A 22,430-nucleotide genomic window follows, 5' to 3' on the forward strand; every position below is an offset into this window, starting at 1 on the left:
ACACAAATTCTGTCAGCTTCCCATCTGCAAGAATTTAATATATTTCACAAATTAATTCAAATTAACTATATACAGTGTGTAAAGCTAACAACCTACTTTGTAACCTCCGTGTGGGACTCTCGCCATGGAGTTGTCTGCGTGGCAAATATGGTGAGGGATGGGGAAGTGGCAATGAGGAGACATCATGCGTTTGAAGTTTGTACCAGTGAGGTTCATCGTCTAGTAATGCCGTCTCTAACTCAATAAGAATCTAAAAAAGAAAAAATGGTTAAAAGTAGGAAAGCATTACATAACAGAACATTTTAAAATAGTTATGTTCATAAATTTTATTCTATTATTCTCTTATTGTTAAGGACTCTGTCTGAAGTTTTATAAAAATCTTTCATTTAATATGAAAGGAGTTCCTGTGCCTTTTACAACACTAAATATACCAAAAATCTTTCACAAAACCTTTATTACCTTATGACAACCTTTACAGCATTCAAATATCTTGTAGCAAGTTAGTCAGCAACATTCCAACATTTTGGTAAAATACAACTACAGATAATATGGATTTTAACGAACAGTTCTAAAAGAAATTGAGAAACCATGTGCATGATGTTACTAAAACAGAACAAACAGAAAGAATCTCATATCAGTACTATGTGATAATTGCAAGATCACTATTTGTTTACTACTAAGTGAAATAAGGACAAATACAACAATTTAAAAAAGTCTTGCTTTGCTATATTTAATCATTTTTTCAAAAATACATGAATAGACATGAATATGTGAGCAACTGTATCTTTATAATAAGTACCAATAATTGTATACCTCTCCTAAAAATTCACTTTCTTCCTCTCGAACTCGTGCTTGGTCCCAAAGAGTAATTTCTAACATTCGTTCTCTAAACTCTCTCCGATGAACTGGAGAATAAATGAATGTCTGATTCCACTTAGGTTCCAATGTTTTCTTTACTGTTTTTGTTCTTCTTTTATTTTTATCACTGTAAAAAACAATTAAATATTAAAAATGTTCAAAAGACCGTTATACTGTAATAAGTATATCATGGAAAGTAGGAAATCTTAAATCAGCAGTACATTTTGTATGGGCACTATAATCTATGTCAGGATTAGTTCTTTATGATAAAATAAAGTTCAGCACATATATTGAGGATAATTCATAACTTCATATTAAAAACTCAAGTTAGTTGATTTCCAGTTCATGTGCCAAGTCCAATTTTAAGAAGTTCCCTGAAAAACAGAAATGTTTTAATATGTTTGTTTTGGAAACAGCATTTTATAAAGCAAAATATACTTCTGGAATTGGGATTTCCATGTGGCACAGTTTGACAGTAGAACACGTATGCAGACAACATTGGGCATAGCAAAAATCTGCATATCAGATGAACGAGCCAGGTGGTTCACTCAAGCTTCCAGTCCTCCAGTGGCCAACTCTTAAACTGCAGAGCAGGAGGGAGCAGCTGGCCCACATGAAGGAATGGTCAGGGAGCTGCAGGCAGTGCGGGACCTTCTCTGCAGGGTTTTCCTGACTAAGGGCTCCACAGCTGGGAAACGAGAAGCCCTGAGAATGAGTTACATGTCTTTTTCCAGCAACACTTAAAGGACCAGTGTTCTCAAAACAGCTCCCAAAATCCTTTGGGTCACCCCAAGGAACTACCCAGGTTGAAGGTGGATCTCCACTATAAGGTTGGCCCAGTGGGGTCTCCACACAAGGCTACCATGGAACTCCTGGCTCTGGCTCCAGGGTGTTGTTGAAAGCAATGTGTTTTGCAGAATATTTCTGCTTGAAAGAATATTTTCTGATGGAAACAAGTTTCACTGGAAAACACCCACGCTACTTCTACTGAGAATACTGACAAGAGTTCTCATAACAATGCTTAATTTTAAACCTGCTGATTGATGCATAATGCAGCTGTGGTACTAATTTATGTGGATTTTTTAATATGGCAATGCAGATACTGTCTGTGTGCTAATACTTGCAACTGTAATATAGTTATTGTATTTTCAAACTGTTACTTAGAAGCTGGATCAAAATATTAACTAAGAAATAAGATTTTTAGACACATTGTTAAAACAAATAATGTAATTATTTCTATTATACTAAAGATTTGTTTACCCTTGAGACCTGAAGTAAGTTACATTGGACAAGCTTTTCCAATGAAATTTGTTTAATCAAAGAGAGTTCAGTACCTTCATCTAATTAAACACTTGACTTACTTCAGTGTATTTTACTTCCAGCACGTTTCCTTCTACTACACAAGAAATATATTGTTGTTTACTTAGCTTTTACCTCTAAGGAAAGGAAAATGAATTTGCACATCAGAAAAAAAACACAATTCAATAAGACAAACTGCTGATTCTTATATAAGTGATAGAAAACACATATAATAATTAAAGAAAAAGTTCTGAATACTTCACATAAATGGGAAACACCAGTATAGCATAATAAAATTTAATGTTATGTAACTTTTTGTATCTGTATACTTGAAAGTATTTAAGTATTTTTCTTCTATGTATTTTTAGTTATTACAACTTACATCATGAAGCTTTCTGAACACAGACATTTTTGGTAGCTTTATTAATAGTGAAAAAGCAGGTAAGATAATTTAAGCAGACCTGATTCTCAGTTTAGCACAGCTTCAGCATCTCCAAACATACTACAGCAATTTGAATAAACTAAGAATCTAGTCCAGCAGTTCAAATATTGCTGAGCCCAAGACAATCCATCCAAGAACTTTTTGTCATCAATGACACAGCAAATTATGCAGTCACAGAAAATTTTATTGTCATCATATGGTATACAATTAAAGTGGAAAAGCACTGTCTTCCAAAATACTGAATAGCTTTAATTCCTGCTGAAGTCAATTGGTACTGGAGATAGTTAGCATCCCCCCAGTTTAGCTATTAGGAAAAGCAAAGAATGTAAAAATGTAAAGTTACATCCTATTTTACCAGCAATCCACTAGTCAATCTTTTATATACTGAGTCAGGTTAAATCTTTGAATTATTTGGTTGACACGCTACAAAATCAAGCTAAACATGTTCCCCTACTGATACAAACTGAGGAAATACCAATAAAAAAATCAACTGGGGAACACATTATCCCCTTTGCTGTTCTTCCCACCACCTACGTTGAAATGGAAGAAAATCATGGACTAAAAAATGAAGGAGCTATTCAGGAATAAGGGTCCTTACCACAGTATAATTTTCCCTAAATGCATATATAATGCCAGTCCAGATTAATATCATTCCTGTGCTTTAGGGGAAGTTTTCAAGGTGCATCTGGGAAATCTCAACTGAGTCCCCTTCAGCCTTAACTCACTTATACTGTGACGTGAAATCTATGGGTTTCAGATGCCAAACCTGTTCCTGCTTTGCTGTGTAAAGGTGGGGCAGACCAAACTGCTGGACTGATCAGTCCAGAAATCTGTGAACCTAACTTTGTAGCCTTTTCTTTGCACTAGACAGGAATAACTGTCATAGGAAATAAGGGCATTATAAAACACTAACAACATTCTTTGCAAATAACAGATCCCCATGTAATGATGTACGTTTACCTTTCCTTTTCTATTGAGTATTTAATAAAATATCCAGTGAAAGTGAGTTTGTGTTTAGTGTTCAAAGACATATTGCTGTTACATAGCATGTTCAATAAAGAAACTCCAAACTCTAAGATTTTTCTGTATATGTATAACCAGTAAACTCAGCTGTGCGTGCCATCTGAGTATCAGACTAATTCGTACTCAAAGGTTCCTTGCCTTTGTGTTCACCCTACCTTCTGTCTGGAAGAAAGTAAATTTTAACATAAGGATTCCTTGGCCTCCCATCTTCCCTTGAAGGAAGATCCTTTGCTCCCAATATTGTCACTATTAACTGATGACCAACCTTGTCATACCACAGTTTTATCTGTAATGAGAAAATATTAATTAGTGAACTCATTTCTACAAGAAAGTAGCATATTAATTCTTAAAATTAATTTTGCTCATAAGCTTTTACTTATATCGCTTACTTAAACAGAAAATATCATGTTCTACTTTGTATTTATAACAAAGCATAAAAATAAATTAATACTATAATAGCTTCAGCATGTACCAGGAATGACTTTTTTTTAAAAACCCTATACAACAAGTACATTATTTCATACTAATTGTTTTTCACATGGTGCTCTGGTTAGATTATCCTCTCTTGGTGGTGACATTACTTGCATTACTGATGTATGGTATTCATATATATACATTTCTAAGGAGTTTATGCATAATAAATGAATGAATTTTTCATGTCCTGTTGTGCTGGAAAGACTATGGGATAAGACCATAAATATTTCAAATCTCTAAATGTTTTTCAATATGCAGAGACTCGTACTGAAATCATATAAGCCCTCCAGGAACTGTAAGAGAGGAAGGCTCAGTAGTGCAACCCTCTTCACAGTCCAACTCAGCAACAACAAGGCCAAAACTACTATTACTCATCTGTAGAAATTATTATTAATCAGTCTTAGACTTGGTCTGCTATCCTTTTTTACTACAGTCATTAGAAGGTGCTATTTAGCAATTTCAGTTTGAATACTATAGCTGCAAATAACTTATTCAAGGAGAGGATATACCTGCTTTAGAGCACTCACTGTGGAAGGGGGAAATGGTGCAGTTAGGACAAAACAAAGCTTTCCAAATAGCCAGGGAGTCATTACGTGGTGGTACCACTACAGTATCATTAACTACAGCTGACGGAGGAGGCTCTCTTCATGGGGAGTTTGCCTGAGACAGAGGACAAACTAGGACATTTAAAGGAAACACTGACCCTGCCTGAACTTAAGGGAATCAAAGAGGAAAATGCCTAACTCCACACCTAACCAAGCAGTGCACCTTTAGGCACGAGTATACCCTAGCTAAGGTAAACATAACCAGGGGAAGGGGCACTTTCTGTGGAGCCCATCTCACATCATTTCAGAGACAAGGTCTCCATCTGCTTTCATAGCTCCTCATCTTCAGCATTTCAGTTACTTAAAGAAAGGTCTTGATGCAATTCTCAAGACTTTTCACCCACCAGCAAGAGGCTGATTTAGCTTTCTGCCGTTCCTAATATTTCAGTAAGTGAGATTACACTAAGATACACCAACTCAATCAATGATGTCAGCGTATTTCTTCCTTCTCCATTACTTTAGATCTTGCAACTCCTGTAGCCACTAACCAGCAGTGTTTGAATGGATATTAAAAAGGGGAGGATACCTGTCCTCTATTATCATGCTGTTGGTCCTACTACTGACTTCATAGGTTTCTGGTACCAACAGTTAAAGGGTTCTGTGGCTACTAAAGCAGAAAACTGCGTGAGAGAAATTAACCTTAATACATTAGATTCAAGAGAGTTCTAGATGTTGTTCCTACATTCCTGCAAAGCAAGGGGCTTTGTCAGTATTTTTTCTAAACTGAGAATTATCTGGAGTGTACGTATCTTCATCCAGCTACAGATCACAAGTAGAATGCTTTGCACCAACTGTATGAGTCCAAAGCAAAGCTTTAATGACCTCTGAAGGGCAAGTTAAATTAAATGTTCTCTGACACTACATGACACTCCTTGGGAGTCCTTGAGCAAAGGACAGACGTGGCTAGTCCCACACCCCGAGGGGAGTAGCACTGAAGACAATCTTCTTCATCTGCTTTTTTGGGAAAAATTATCCTTGTTTAAGCAGAATGCAATATATTTGTGATCCAGACACAATCACAAACTGTGACTGAGCGAAGTTGAGATAATCCAGAAATGGGTGCCAAAAATATAACCAGAATTATGCATTCATATTCAAGCTAAATATTTCTCTGCTATATTTGTTTCAGACTGGATTTTAGCAGGAAAACTTCAGCCAAAATGTTTGGAGAACGACTCTAAGCAGACAGTTAAATCACCTGACACCATTTCTTTGAGATGCTCTAAAACCTGTGTTTTGGAACAAGAACTTGAAATTTGCATTGACTTATACCTTCTACTTTTCTCTTGATGCTCTGAAAAATTTTGGAAAAACTTGTACATGATTGGCATATTTTTCCTGTAATTCCCTGCAATTTGGCTTGTTACAGGAAAGGTCAGGAGGCAGAATTATGACCAGAAGGTTCTCTCTTCCCTGTGTTCACACTGCTAGCACTCCAATATACAGCACAGGCACTTGTAACCCAGGAAGTCAAGAAAGGAAGAAACTTGGATTGAGAGAATGGACAAAGAACCCCATGGAGGGGAGGATAGGATTGCATTCTCATGGGGTTAGAAGAAGGAAGGGACAAATCAGAAACTGCTTTAGAATTACTGGAAAAGTAAAGGATACAGGATGCTTCTTGTTGAAACACAGGAAGAATGGAGCCAATAATGTCAGGGACCATAGACGAACAGAGCAGCAAAAGCAGACTGAGAGAAATGGAATGAGGTGGAAAAAAGAACCAGCCATTCTGTAACTGGCACAAAATATTTTGCACAGAGAGACTGGGATGAAAGAAAATCTGACAAGAATTCAAGGCAGGAAACTGGAAAGGAAAATGAGAAACAAGGATTTAGACTAGCATACTGAACATGGAAAATGAGTTTGGGAATAGGACTCATCTAATTCTGACTCTCCTGTGCATAAGTATTATGAAAATATTCGGATGGTATGGTATTTTCCTACAAGAACCTTGTCTTTTCTATTCACAAGGAGAGAAAGGACAGCCATTTAAGACAGCCAGGTGCAGTCCAAGAGGACTGGATTCCATCCCTTCCTCTTTCCCAGAGCTCTTGTGTATTGAGGGGTAGATCCCTTAAAACATTTCAAAAGGTATTTACAAATCACATGTTCTCCATTTTCTGGGGGGCTGGCATGAGACCCTGGAGCCTGATTTGTAGTGCTAACTATAGCGTTGGAATTGAAGTCTTAGGTGTGTATTATGCCTGGACAGAACCTGGTTGTCTCAGACTCTCATCATAGTTTCTCAATTCTTAATCAATAAAGGCAGGACAATCCTACCACACCTCATAGCATATTATATATAGATAATTTATGTTGTGAAATAAACATGGGATAGTACACCTATAACAAGCTGATGAGGAAATGATTTTTTTCTGTTATAGCTTTGTTGAGTATGCAGAAAAGATTTCTAACACCAAAAAGTGAAGAACATTTAATTATTCAACCCACAGGGTGAAAATCCCACAAGAATGTACAGGTGTCATGCTCAGCACTGAAAGGCTTGAGCAGCTGACTAACAGAGCAGAATCTACAAACCCCCCATTCAGCAGTTTTTAACACATGCAGGAATGGCACTTTTAAAAGCTTAGAACATCTAAGAAACTGCAACAATGCAATCCTGATCTCAATGAAGGAAAGGGAAGACTAAAATTACAACACACAAAATACACCACAGGAAAACCACACTGGCTGATGCTAACGTGGAGGTTAACACCTGTAAAAAACTTCTTGAATAGGACTTCGTCGACCTAGATAGTTTAGGATGTAAGCACCTAAAATTCACTTAGAAAGTGATCCAACCTGAATGCTTTCTAAAGAACTTTCCACTTAGTGTTGAAGTCCTAGAAACTTATTTGCCACACACACACTCATAATACTTTCCTTCCCTAGGCTCCTTCCCTAGGCAGGTATGCACCTAATTCTTGACTAAACTTCCATTGTAACCTATGTTCAGGCAAACAGGCGTCTAATCTCAATCCATCCTGAAATTGTGAGATGGTCTGTCATCCATAGAGTGGTGAATCTGCTGCACTCCTTGAGACAGGCTTCCAGGTAAGAATACCTGCCATGCAGAGCGCAAGAAACAAGAACTCTTCTGAAGTCAGGTGATGAAGTTAGTCATCAGCGGGAAGCAGAGATGAGGGTCTGGTCCCAGCTTTGTAGGATTCTTTCTGTTTTTAACCAATAGTGGATCAATATACATCCTGGGTAACAGGTCTGGAATCTGCTACACTAAAATTAAGCTTTCTTTGCTATCACTACACACTTATATTCCCAGCCACACAGTATCTCAGCTTCAGATGAGACTTCATACTCCAGAGAAGAAAAGGATGTGCAATAGCTTCATGATAAAGGCACTTTTCTGTGAGACAGGTTCAATCTCTTCAGTCTAAACAGGGCTTAAACCACAGATGTCCTGTTTCTGGAATGAGTCTCCTACACATAGAACAGTATATAAAAGCTGACTGCTGGTGCTGCATTCTAAGAAGTGAGGATGCAGGTATCCAGTATTCCTGCTTGGTCCTCTCTAGCCTCAGAAGACGATGCCTCCCTCTGGAGAATTGACTCACCCTCTGGAGTAGCCTAAGTTTTGAATAGAGTTAATGGGGATAGGTGTCCTTTATTTGGGCTGGATCACTCACTGCAGATATCGAGGTACTTAGTTCTTTCCTTCAACTGTACAAGTCTAAGCTCCTCCCCAAGGCACCTCAGACTTTTTTGAAGCTAGCATAAGCTAGCTTAATATAAATTAAGCACATAAATTCAGTTTACTAGATTTCATCCTTTTTATTTTAGATCTCATCTTAACTAGAAATTTTATTCAAAGCACTGACTGAGGTCAGAGTTCTAGAAAAGAAGTAATCATGTAATTAGGACCCATACTCTAACGCATATGCATAAGGGAGATTAGTTATGAAAATCTAAATAATATTATTATTATTGCCACTTCCTATATTCCTATCTCATGAATGCTTGACTGTTTGCTTACCTGTGCAATTCTAATGTGGGTTTGTGTACAGCACACACAGGCACACCACATCTTAAGTGATAATTTTAGATTTGAAAACAGAAAATATTTGAAGTTTTTAATTCTATGCTATACTTCATTTGTTTATTTGTTATATAAGTGTTGCTTCACGAATCTCATGGAAAAGAGATAAAACTTGTGCCACTGGGAGAGACCACCTGCCCTGCAGCTTAATTTCTACCAACACAGCCTACTCAGACATCACTGGGTTTGAAAGACAGCTGGCCAGGTATTTTTGTTCTTCTGTTGTTCATTATAATTTTTCATGTAACCTACATAGCTGTTTATTAGTGTAGCATTTTGAAACTGAGATACTAGTTTTCTTTCTTTCTTGCATTATTCTGAAACAAGAGATACACCAGCAGGATCTGTTGTTGCAAAAAAAAAAAAAAATTCTCAGTTGATTTTAAAAAATGCTTACAGCAATCATTTTGTTTGGACTTAAGCTTATGTAGATGCAGAAACTGCCCTGAGGTGTTAAAGTCTTCGGCGTAGCTGAGGTAAGCCTTGGGTGTTGTTAAACATACCTCTAACAAATCCTGACTACTGAGGGTTGCTAAACCAAACTATTATTGCTGTCTGCTTCAGTTGCTGTCTGCTATGCTGGAAAAAAACACAAGAAAAGGCTGTCAAATTGAAGAGTTTCTAGGATATGAAGGCCAGAAAATTATGGAGGTATTTAGGCTGCCCTAATCTACATTTCTTTTAAAAATTTCTTTTTTAGTGCCTTCATCTTGATTTCAATAATGCCAAATAGATGCATGCATATATTTTTATACATGATCAAAAATACTGATGTTGTGTATTAAAGCAAAAAGCATGTCTGAAATTTTTGAAGTTAGAAAAAACCCAGGGTTTTCATGGCAACTCTGGCTCAAAAGGAGGCTCCACCAAGTAATCAAGAGATACTGCATGGAAAACACAAATTTAAGAACAGATCGATCCCTTCAAAGATATTGCAAAGTATCACTCTGTAAGTTAGAAAACTGCTGGTATGCTAAACTGAATCTGAAAGTTCAGGAAACAAATACACACTTTTCCAAGTACTGTAGAACTAGTAAAAGTTCAGGAGAAGGGTGCATGGTAGGGAAAAAAGGAAATTGAGTGTTTTTCTTCCCAATAAAATAATAATGATAGGGTTTAAATCATCCAGTGATACAAGAGCTAGAAAATGAAAGGAATCACATGGAGAGAAGTGTGGAAGAGGGACTTGTGCCAGAATCTGGGACTTTTATCACCAGGATCAGTTTCAGACCAACAAGTAAAGAAGATGCAAGCAAGAATAAAGAAAGAAGTGCATTTCCTCTTGAGACCAATGAAACAAACAGGTATAAACAGAAATGTCTGGAGATCCTCAGTCTTGTAGGGTATTCTACAGACACAGCTATACCACAGCCCACAATGTAATGTATACTTCCTGACAACCATAAACAACAGCTCAAAGCTCTGAGTTAGCTAATTTCTCATGCCAAAAAGTAACCAGAGTTCTGCACTGCTGCTGGACTGCTTCTAACACCCTTGTTTAAAGATAGCTGGAGAATTTCTGTTCTTCTCTGCAGCCTTCATTGTAAACATATCTTAAATTAATCCATTTTAAACTACCTACCACCCCTACTGAAAGTGGGCAGATGGGGGACTTTTTGTTTCAGTCTAGTTGTAAAGATGTTGCCAAGGTCATAAGTTTGAGTTCTTCAGGAACTCTTGTCACAAACATTATGTTTAGCTTTGACTGTTACTGAGCTCTGCAAAATCTGTTAGAGAGGTCCACAATGACTGCACATTGTGCAGAAACAAAACTGGGGCTAAAGACAATTCTTATCTACAATATCAAAAATAATCCAACCAGAGGTGAGAGACTAAGCCTCATACACTTTCACCTCTTGCTGGATATTCTCTATCAAGCATTACACTTGTTTTATTTTCTTAAATGACTACCATAATCATTTGATCAAAGTAATTTTTTTTTTTCATTAGAGGATATTAGTCTAAGTAGAACTGGCAAATTTTATGGCTATTTCTTTCTTTTATATAATGTGATTAAAATAAGGAACTACTACATGTCACTTCTACATTACAGTATCTCATGAAACATGCAGGTTTCAGGCAGATGTTTCCTTTTTAAGTCGAACAATCAATTGTCATATCATTTCTTAATTTATTTTGCACATATCTAAAAAGAAAATAAATATTAGAAGACTACTTATGTCATATACAATATTTAACCTTTATGACTACTTAACAACTTGTGATTGAATTTGTACCCTTCTTTGATTTCATTGCCATGAGCAGAAGCCAGCTTTCTTAATCATGATAAAGGACGTTTTAAATTTTTAATACAAAGCCAGTTTATGTCAGTAGCACATAATAATATATTAACCTAAAACAATACTATCAAGACATTACTTTTTTAATCTCAATTTTTTTCTTAGTTTTTTTTATTTTGAATTTACATTTAAGCAGTTGTAAGGACTACTTTTGGGAAATATATTGTGGAAGAAATTGTCAAATATGAGTCATAACCAAACCATTTCCTAGTCTTATTTAGAATTCCTTTATAAATATATATATGTGATTTTTTTTCCATTTCAATATGAAATTTAGTCATCTCATTCTGATCATTTAGATCATTCTTTACACCTTTCCTTGAGCAATTGATCAAACAAGAGAAACATTTATACAGCTCCCACACAAAAGATTAACATCTCCATAAAGATATTTTGTAAGAAAAGCCGATAATATTCTATTTACAAAAAACTGAAAAACATGCAGCAAAGCAAGATAAGCATTGTAACATATTAGTACAACCTACTTTTGTGTTAATCTACAATACCTTAGGAATTTCCTAATGAAAAAAGGCAAACTTCTTGTACCTAAACAGAATATCAAAGCTAAATAAATTCAGTAACACCATGGGAGAATTCATTTTTTATTTCAATATTTTGATGTACTTTTAAAATGCAAGAACCAAGTTTCATATACAAGAAATTTGTTTCTTTAAACAAGGTACAAATTTTTTGCCTGTCTTCCACTCAAGGTGCTACTATTACTTGGAAAATGCAAAAAAGGATGTGTTAAGTAATGATAATGAATGATTTAAAGAGACATTCTTCTTTATATAATGATCTCAAGCACAAAATTATTTATTGCTTAAACAGTACACACATTTTGTATGTGGGATGCATAACCATCATCACTATTGAAACCTGTATGAGTTTAATATTGGGTAAACAGAAAGCAAAAACTAGTTGTCTCTTTAAATTTTAATTTAATATTTTAACCCCCATGCAGAATTTTACAAGCTGCTCACAAGATGACATGAAACTTGTTAATATGGTTTAAAGCAACACACGAAAAATATGGGAAAACGGACTATAATGTAACGTTTTCCTACTATGCATTTTCCATACCAAACAAAAGAAAAAAACACAACTTTAGTTTCTGTCAGGCAGACGAAGTCTTTACCTGAACCCTAGGAACAAAAGGCGTTGTTCTTCTACTAAGGCTTTGGCTCTGGTAAGCAAAATTAAAGAAAAAGCAATAAAACAAAACCAAAAAGGACAACACGCTGGAAACTAAAAGACCAAAAGTAAAAACAAAGACACACAACTATTACTTTAAACACAGCTTTACACCAACGACATATTTATCTAACACAAAGTATTTTAATGCAATGCATAAATTAAATCTCCAAATCTGTTACCAAATCATATCAAAATCCTGTGATGGAAATTCTGGCCTTAGGGAAGTCAGCAGGAATTTTGCCACTGATTCCCCAGGAGCAAGGATTTCACTTTACAGGTCTACAGATAACATTTCAAATAGATTCAGAAATAACATTAACAAAAGGAGCAGGTCAACAAAATGTGATTTAAAAGTGGGGTAGGAAACATAAGTTCAGCTTGATCATCTCTTTCAGGAAGATTGCAGATGCATATCCAGAGACAGAAACAAGTACCGTTCACGCACTGACAGCTTTGGTTGCTTTCTAGAGTAAAGCAAGTAAAGTAAAAGGTTTTCTCTTTTCTGCAACTTTAAGAGGCATTTCTATAAAAAGCCCTCCTAAATACTTTAAAAATTATTAAAAGAAAGTTAGTGCTATCTGGAATTAGCATTAGACAGGGGAAGGTACAATCAATGTATTTCAATTCTCCAGCAATAATGACAGAAATGACATATGGTATATACAGAAAACCCTTGCATGAAATGGGATCTAGAGCATTTAGCAAACTTAGTAGTTGCACTGCACACATAGATGCATTTATAACTTATTTTTGTGATGTAACACTTCAGACCACATACAACCTCGTGGCTTCCAGTGGCTATATCAAGACTACATCAGTACAGACAACACCCCTAAGTTTCTGGACTAGCTACAAACTCCAACCAACCACTCTCAATCTTCATCTTAGGGCAACAGCTAATGGAGCGGCACAGAAAGGGTACCAAGTATGGGGAATGCACAGGAACAGGAGCACATGTTGATACCTCAGAAGGCCAGTGAATGGGGAACAGGAGCATGGGAGTAGGTCACAACAACCACAGCAATCTGACAGACTTGAATCTCCTTTACCTCCCTGCTCGCTTTTCCTGAGATTACCAATCTGTTTCAAAGTGATGGAAAGAAGCTACTACTCAGTATTCACTTCTGTAAGAAATGTACCCAAAGTATGGAGATAGGCAATGCGATGATGGTTCTGCCACCCTCCTTGCTTACTTGGCATGCACAGATGCTGGAGAAATCTGTTGCATAAAATGTGTGAAGTCATCTGTTATCACACCAAAGCAAGAGGATATATAAGAAAATTTGACAGTGTGGAACATGGGTTTTGCCTGATGTGCTCCTGTGCTCTGCGAGGTGCAGCAGCTGCGCACTGCGCCCTACTCCGCACAGGCAGTACTGCATAGCCCAATGTATGGGTGCTAGAATGTGACCTACTCATGTACAATAAAAGTAGATCTTCAGCTTGCTTCTGCTCTGTATTACAAGAGAAATACAGATATTCCAGAATATCATAATCCTAAGAGGGATAGTATATCTCCCACCATGCACCAAGGACCCTCATCTGCCATATTCTGCCTTGGAAAATGGAGGGCAATAAGCACATTGTGTGCACTACCTAGACCTTTCCAGGTTTCGATGTTAAGAGCAACAGCAATTTACTTGTGTAGAGGTAGAAAGGGGAGAAAAGAAAGGAGAAAAGGAAAAGGTGAAAGGGGGAAGGGGAGCATGTCTCATACTTGACCTCATCCCCCCAATATGCTGACATATTATGTTCTTCACAATGTACAATATCTGATTTCTAATATGCTACAGATAATACAGCTATAATTAATACACCATATTTCTATTGCTTTATAAACTGAACATGTATGGAAAATCTATTGAAGTGGTTCTGTGATTCAGCTGTACAAGGAAATAGATTAATTTTATAAATGACATCCCTTTTCTGTTAGAATTTCCACCAGTACAAAAATGAAATATAATTTTATACCTGTATCCATTTAGGCGGTCTTCTAGTCATATTATCAGTCTCTAAACCTAACTCTTGCAAAAACATTCCAAGTTATACCTTACATGCAGTATTGAAAAAGTAGCCAGAATGCAGTAATGAAGCGAAGAGCACCAACACACAAAGAATACCGACTTTTTCAAAATTATATTAAAGGAAAAACAAACCAGTGAAAAACCACAGAAACAGGAACCAGGCAAAGCAAATAATAATAAAACAATAATTGCAATAACAGTCAGATACTCCCCTGAAAGAACAATGTGGATCAAAAATGCCACAAAATAAACTGCACAGAATACAGGTAAATTATTTATATACCTTAGTAAATTATAACACACAATAATTTACTGTAGCTGCATATAATTTGTTCAATTAAATATGTATTTGGGCAGAATAATTATTAATGGAAATAATATTTCCTATCTATGTGAGATGGTTTGCTTCAGGGGAAATCCTATTAGCCAGCTCTGGAGTGTCACTGTAACCTCAACAGAAGAAAACAGGTACGCAGACCAATGCTGATAAAGAGGAAAACACTGAACAGACAGATATCCCTGAATAGTAGGGAGTCATCGCTGCAGCTAAACTGGCTAAAACCATACTGAATGTAAAGAAATACATTCCAAAACACCATTAATATAAAAACCCTTGAAGGATCTGTAGCGCTGTCTGAATAAGGATGCATATATCCAAGTATTTATTCAAATACTTCAGACCTCCACCCAAACTGTAGGTATCTCCACTTCTGCCCGCAACTCTTCTATTTCACAGCCTATTAACTACAGCTCCCCTAACAGCGGCCCATCAGGACTACATGATATCATCTGAAAGTACAGAAAATACAGAAAACACTTCCAAAATCTTGCCTATCATCCATTCCCTCAGATTCACCACACCTGTCTGAATTCAGCCACCATTGCCCAGAATATCAACGGACCCTCCACTTCCAAAAAGAACAGCATCCTCTCCCCATCTACCGCCCGGGCTCTGCAGTTATTCTCCCGCCTAGGCACTCACCATAAAGAGCACCTTTCCAATTACATTCGGAATTTAGTATTTCCTTCCATTTCCACCTTACTCAGCTATTTGGAATGAATGAGTGTTCCATCAACTGTTCTGTCAGAAAAGAGCTGATTAAAAACATGGAAAACCAAAATACTGAAGCTCATCCATTTTGTAGTGTTCAAACTAAAATATTTTTTGGAACTTGAGGAGATTTTTAAAATTCAATTTTTCCTTATTCCTTCACCTTTGCTAAAGGTCCAAGATTAGAAAACCTCATAGTCCATTCTAACTTTTCAAAACATCTCCAACTCTACAAAGAGTTGGTTTTTTCACTAACTGTTCCAAAGTTTCAAAATGTTTTGAAGACATAAAATGAGAAACCAAAATTTTAAAAAGTGAAGGAAAAACTATTCATTGCACTACCTTCAAGACACATAAACCCCCAAATTTGAAAAGTAAAAAAATTTGTGATTTTTCCAAATAAACTTAAAATATCAGATCAAAAAGAAACCACAGATATTTACTGTTTTGAAAAAACTATTCCTGTAGAATACTTAATTTTTCTTAATCTTTTTTTAAAAATATATTTTAGTCTACACATTTCAATGTGCCTAGTTAGGTGCCACGTTGCTATCATCCACACCATATTCAGACATTGTGACAGCCACCCTTCCTCACAAAGCAAAAGGTTTAGTCCTAGCCTCCCAAAGCCTTGAGCCAACAGCAGCAGGAGCTGGCTTGTGCCATTAACACGATAACATGAAATACAGCTATTTCCAACTTTTCTTTAGCTGGTGAGGTAAGATAGGTGTCCAAATTTTCAAACTGTCTACTGATGTTAGGAGTCTACATTGAGACAGTGTGACTTTAATTTAGAGAGTTACTGAGCATTTCTGACTTCAGTGTCAGTCAACTGGAGCTGTGTGTTCTCAGATATCAACTGCTCCCTGAGGGAAACAAGGATATTGTGTAGTAGGGAGTATTGTATGTAACTGCATACAGTATGTAAGGGAGTACAAAGAGGACAAATGTAGGAAAGATCTTTAAATGTCTCCTAACATTATTTGGTTTCCTTAGATGGAAAGAAATGCTATAAACTTATTAATAAAATCATTTATATCTTGAAACAAACAAAAAATAATTAAAAATAGGAACACTTCAGTTAAACACTGAATTTATATGCCATTCTGAGACATAAAACCTTGTGAATTCTGTTATTCTCAGTAAATTAGAATATACCTCTAAATCTCCTGATACTATTCTTATTCACCTCAAACTGCGATATCCTCTCAAACCACAAAATCAACAGAATTGCTGACTTTGCTAATAAATCCTGATCTTAAACTCCTGAAGATTTTGTTTCTGAAACTGAGAAAGTGAGGAAGTCAGTTCTGTGTGGTTCCTATTTGGATCATCATTCCACAGTGTCTGTGCGTTGGATGTCTGAGCAGCTAACTCTGGATCTGAATTTCATGCTGGGAGCTAGGAACCAAAACCTTTTGACAGACTAATCTTTTATGAGGTTTAGCCAAAAGATATTTCTTTCCCCCCCTGTTTCCACTATCAACAATTTTTGCTGTCTCGTAAAACTAAATTGTTTTTTAGAAACCTTGGTCTGTATATTTTGACAGTTCATGTTCATGTTCATGTTCCCTTGTCATTGTATTTTGTGCAAAGCATTCTGTACTCTACAGTCAAGATTTCTAGTTCTCCATTTATCCAAAGGATTAAGTCTTTCAAAGTAGTTAAGTACAACAGTTACAGAAAATTAAAAATTATATATTGTAGATGGCTGGTCTGATGAGCAAAACAAATAACGTCTCATGCATTGCAAAATGGAGCCAACACGGCTGCTGAACAAACAAAAATATTTCTTCCTCTCCTCTATGAACACCATAAACCATTTCTGTGAGAACTATAAACAGTCTGCTTAGATTTTATGCATATTTTTATGGCGCACTCATTATCTTAACATAAACAACTTGGAAGAAATATGAATGTGACATTTTCAAACTTGTTTAACACCAGTTTTGCACTGCTTCCATTCAATTTTCCTTTCCTTTTCAACATGTACCAGGGCACAACTGAGCACTTTTGAAAAATCACACTTTGGCGTTGTAAATGACACAAAAAGGCGTACAAAACCCAAGTTCTTCAGTTTAGTACAAAAAATTACCCTTTTAAAGAAAACATGCAGGTAATGAACTTTGTTCTCAATGAGAGTGAATAACAAAAGTGAATAACACTGGTACAAAGAATACAACATTAGTAAACAATCAAAGGGATATCTGGGCAAAGGTATATATGAAAGCTAGTGCAAAAGAAATAAGCAATATTAATGTCCAAGCACACAGGTAATAAAATGTACCAACTGTACATGGAAGAGTTACAGTTGAAAAAGTGTATACACTCAACAGCGCAAACATAACTGCAGGCCAAGATTAGGCCTTTCTGAAAATTTGACTCTACCAGTCTAGCTTACTAGATAAATATACATATATATATATATCTAATACAAAAACTATGGCCCTGCCTACACTGAGATATGTAGCATTAACCAAACAATTTAGCTAGTTTAACAAGAAATTTATGTTAGAGGTAGCTTGCACTCTGCAGTGAGAGTTTTATATGTTGCAAACAGCACAACACCAATATTAATGAAATGTTTACATACTGAAAGTTGTCCAGACAAGAACTGCGGAACATCCCTTAACATGCCAGGACTCATAGGAGAAGTCACTGAAATAGAAGGTCGGTCCATTTTTTGAGATTCAAATGAACTAGAACCTGTAATTATAAATAAAAATATTTTATAAATAGTAGCACGTATGCATTTTTCACAATGTTCTTTAAAGAAAAATTGTACAAATATAACCAAACATACAATAAAGTTGTGATAAATATCACTTTTTTATCTATTTAAAATTACCAAATAATGATACTCAATCTTTTGGTGCTCAGATGCAATCAAAAGCTTTCCAAGCTTATTATAGCTGCAAAATGTCATCTGAAGCATATAGAATGAAAAATAGTTTATTCAGATATTTCCGACTGCAATTATGTCAGTAAGTTGAAGGCCCAAAATTCCTAAATAGTAACGTAATACTTTACTGTGGTCAAAGGAATTCAGTCTTCTGAAGGGCACTTACTATTTTGTACAATCAGACTAATTTTTAACTAGATTTTTACAAAAATATCAAGATGCACATAATGTTTTTTGTGTATTTTGTTTCAAATCTACAAGGTCTGCAAACTGTCAGGGGGCAAGTTTTGACATATAAAACATAAAGTAAAAGTAAAGTATTTTTATAAATACAAAAGACATTCCACATCTCACAAAACATAAAATGGATTTTATTTTAAGACTTGGATGATCAGTGAAAACTTATTGGAGGAGTTTTTCATATTATTATAATCAAGTTTATGCCACTGCATTTATTCATGGCTTCTATTACAAAAGAGTTCTAAAACAATGATAAAAAATAACTCCAGGCTGAAATCCATCTTATCAGATCTAAGCCAAAGAACAAGTAATTTTTCCCCACATGAAATACTGGTTTAACTGATTTAAAGAGTGCTGAATGTTTCTAATAAAGTAGAAGTATTCTGATTTCAAAGTAGCTATCTCTCAGGTTGTAAATAAAGAACATTTCATCCCCATTTTTAGTTTATAAGGTTCAACTGAAATGCAAGACAATAAAACAGGAAATTAAAAATTACCCTTAATGTTCTTGTATATGAGTTAGAATTATGCTTTTCTTTTCAGTCAAAAATAGCCTAAGCTTATAACCAAATGTCAAGCCTAAATCAAAATATCCTGACTTTTGATAGTTTATTATTAAACAAAGGTAGATAGATAATACAGTAAGATGACATACTGAGACAAATACGGACAAAGAGATGACAGCTATACTGACTGTAGATGACATTTTTCAATCTATTTGTGCTTACATAAAAGAGAGAGAAGATTTTCCTACCCCACAATTGAAACTTACTGGACTCCAGCTGTGCATGTGTGCTGTCAGGTATTCTGGGAATGTCCCTGAAATCAGGAAAATTAAGACAGGCTGATCCTTTATCTAGCAAGCATATTCAAATTTCAGTTAGACTATAACACTTCTCAAGCCACCATGGAATGCCTCAAGAAAGGTGTATGATCTGCTGACTCTCTTCACCCATGGGAAAGATTTATTTTTTACCCAGTATAAATAATTTCAGTGGCAAATTAAAGCTTACAGAACAAGTGGTTTGGTGAATGCAGGAGAGAGGCTGCACACTCACAAATAAAATAATTCAGTAAATAAAAAAAAAGAACAACCTCAGAGTTAATGGTAGACTAAAAACTGTGAGTAGTAGACTTTATTATGACATTATACATTAATTAAATTTATTGGACCCTCACCCAAACATACTAGACTGCCAATAATGGCTATCCCAATATGTCCTTTACTGTCCTTGAACCCCAAATTTGAACAATCTTACCTTTTCCATAACTAAGGTGAGCAATTTCATTTGGCAAAATTGCATGCTTGCATATATATGAGATGTTACATCACCTGTATTAAATTGTGTGTACAGCTATGTAATTTTAAAGCACTCAGTTGCAATGACTAAGTACCTCATTATGTCCACCCACGCCCCAAAGAACATATTCTTCCTATGAGGGGCAAACATTACTGTATGCTAATAAAAACTATCAATATGCTAATAAAGCATTTTGGAGGTATTTGAGCAAAACCAGGCAAGATGAAGAGCTTCAGCTCTGAGTCACAGCAAGAACAATATTTAAAATCATGATGTGTGTTTCAGTGCAGTTGGTTTCTTCAAGGTTGCATTGGGTGTCAGTGCCCAGGTTTGGGCAGCTTGGGGGCTGCAGGGCGGCCTCTGTGAGGAGGGGCCGGGGCTGCCCCGTGCCGGACACAGCCGGATCTAAAAACACCACATGACAGTGTGAGGAGTGAGGGAAAAAAGTGAGAGAAACAATGCCGCTGACACCAAGGTCAGAGAAGAAGGAGGAGGAGGAGGAGGACTGACCGCAACCCCCCTTCCCCATCCCTCTGCGCCGCTCGGCGGGGGGGAGGTAGAAGAGTCAGGAACAAAGGAGTGAAGTTGAGCCTGGGAAGAAGCGAGGTGAGGGGAAGGTGGTTTTATTTTTGGTTTTACTTCTCACTATCCTATTCTGTTACTAATTCCTAATAAATGAAATTAATCTTCCCCACGTGGAGCCTGTTTTGCCCATGACAGTAACTGCTGAGTGATTTCCCCATCCTTATCTTGACCCATGAGCTTTTCTGTCTTATTTTCTCCCCCTGTCCTGCTGAGAAGGAGGAGGGAGAGAGTGGCTGGGTGGGCATCTGGCGGCCAGCCAAGGTCAACCCACCACAAAGGTATGTGAAAAGTAAGGGAAAGTTAAAAATGCTTTCAGTGGTATCTACTGGCCCATACAATGAAAAAAAGAGTCTGCATTATATATCAATAAAACTTATCTAGTTCCTTTTTGGTATACCGTTTCCAAACTTTTTTCAAGACTTACTAGAAAGATAGCTTTACTAAGCAGATTGAGGAATCTTTCCAACTGAATTGATGCACAGTACCCAAGAATTCAAATTAATCAGAAGGCATGCAACTGGTGTAACTGTCCACTGTAGACAAGAAAAAATCACTGTCTCTGTTTTTAGTTAGCAAAACTTGCCGGAACCTTGCAAGGGCTACTGAAGAAGTAAATATTTAAGTTTGCATATTTGATATCTGTAGAATTTATAAAGGAACCCAATACTCGCCTATTACTTTACTCAGAAATACACTCCAGAACCTAACCTGTAATTTTAAAAAAGTATTTCTATCATGTGACTTTGAGAAGAAAACCTTGAAAACATGTATCATTGTGAACAGATTGAATATGAGTTTTCTATAGATAGCTAAAACAATAAACTTGAAAGCTTTGAACACTATCATTTATGTTCCTAAAGCATACAGATGCCAGTATTTCACAATAGCATGAATGGTATTTCTTACAAGGAACTCTGACTGAGATAAACAGATGTAGGAGAAGCAGAAGTACTTTTAGGCATCTCTTTACATTTTAAGATATGTTCCATTGCAAGCAGATTGTATAGAATAATTAATAAAACACAATGCATCGTTCCTTCCAAATTCAAAACAGTAGTAACTATGAAAATAACATGCATTTTAAAATAACTGTTTCTGAGAATTAGAAAGCAGAAAATAGATAAGTTCTTGCGTATAAGAGACAGCCAGCTCACACAGAATAGCAACTTGGCCATCAATTTTTATTTTAAGATAGAAAAAGGGATAAATTGCATGCCAAAATTGTATGATCTTTTTTTTTAAAGGAGCTTTCCATTTTATCTTCCTTTATCGGCTTAACTTGCCATCTTCAGTTTTCATAGCAGTCAGCCCATAATAAAATGAAGAACCAACAATCATGTTTACTGGAATTCGGTTTTGTATTCAGAATATCAGGATATGACAACAGGTTATTTATTATTATCTTTTTCAACTAAGTTAATTGCTAGTAACTGTCTGAAGATTTCTGGCATGAGTTAGTGCACTGCTGTGAGACCATCAAGAGACTCCCTTTATAAGTAATAGGATATACCTCAAATACAAAAGTGAAATCCTTCAAGTGGGCATCAATTATTCTAATAAAAATAATTATCACTTCAGACGTCTGGTAAATCTGAAGATTTAATGATTTTAAATACATTGAAACTTTATTCCCTGGGGCAGAAAACAGACCTATGGTGTTATGTTTCCTTGGGCAAGCATATGACATTAATTTCTATAGTCTATTTGAGTACGACCAGAAATCTCCTAAACTGAGAAGATAATACGGTATTTCCAATTCATCAGCTCAAATCTCATGAAAAACATTTCTGAAGTTATATTGTTAATATCAAAATCCAAAAAGTTACATATATCTAACCAGAATCTAAAACCTTACCAACTCACAGAAAGTATTCATCACTGAGACTTCAGTTATAAACCCATTTAGATTAGTAACTGGAGTTTTGGAGGTGAAAACCCTCTTATGCATCTAATGCAGAAAGACACTGGGAATCAAGTACACAGAACAACTATTTTAGCCCTGATCTGGTTCAGTTCTTCACGCTATGTGGCAAGCAGTTAATGCTGAAGAAGGCCTCTTGAGAGCCCACATC

The 22,430-nt window shown here is 36.0% G+C and overlaps 1 protein-coding gene across 1 annotated transcript in view; it reads right to left on the reverse strand.

The window, feature by feature from the left end:
- The window catches only part of RIMS2 (regulating synaptic membrane exocytosis 2), a gene marked incomplete at its 5' end in the record, with an annotated part of 289,286 nt that overhangs the window by 212,577 nt on the left and 54,279 nt on the right, over nt 1–22,430 (reverse strand). Inside the window, 6 exons of the mRNA XM_019471267.1 lie at nt 97–250; nt 814–985; nt 3,778–3,908; nt 12,197–12,244; nt 17,924–18,036; nt 19,245–19,291. Of these exons, the coding sequence (XP_019326812.1) occupies nt 97–250; nt 814–985; nt 3,778–3,908; nt 12,197–12,244; nt 17,924–18,036; nt 19,245–19,291 (665 nt within the window). The remainder of the gene's footprint in view (nt 1–96; nt 251–813; nt 986–3,777; nt 3,909–12,196; nt 12,245–17,923; nt 18,037–19,244; nt 19,292–22,430) is intronic.

The sequence above is a fragment of the Aptenodytes forsteri genome, unplaced genomic scaffold (assembly GCF_000699145.1).
Source record: "Aptenodytes forsteri isolate BGI_AS27 unplaced genomic scaffold, ASM69914v1 Scaffold385, whole genome shotgun sequence".
Taxonomy (NCBI): domain Eukaryota; kingdom Metazoa; phylum Chordata; class Aves; order Sphenisciformes; family Spheniscidae; genus Aptenodytes; species Aptenodytes forsteri.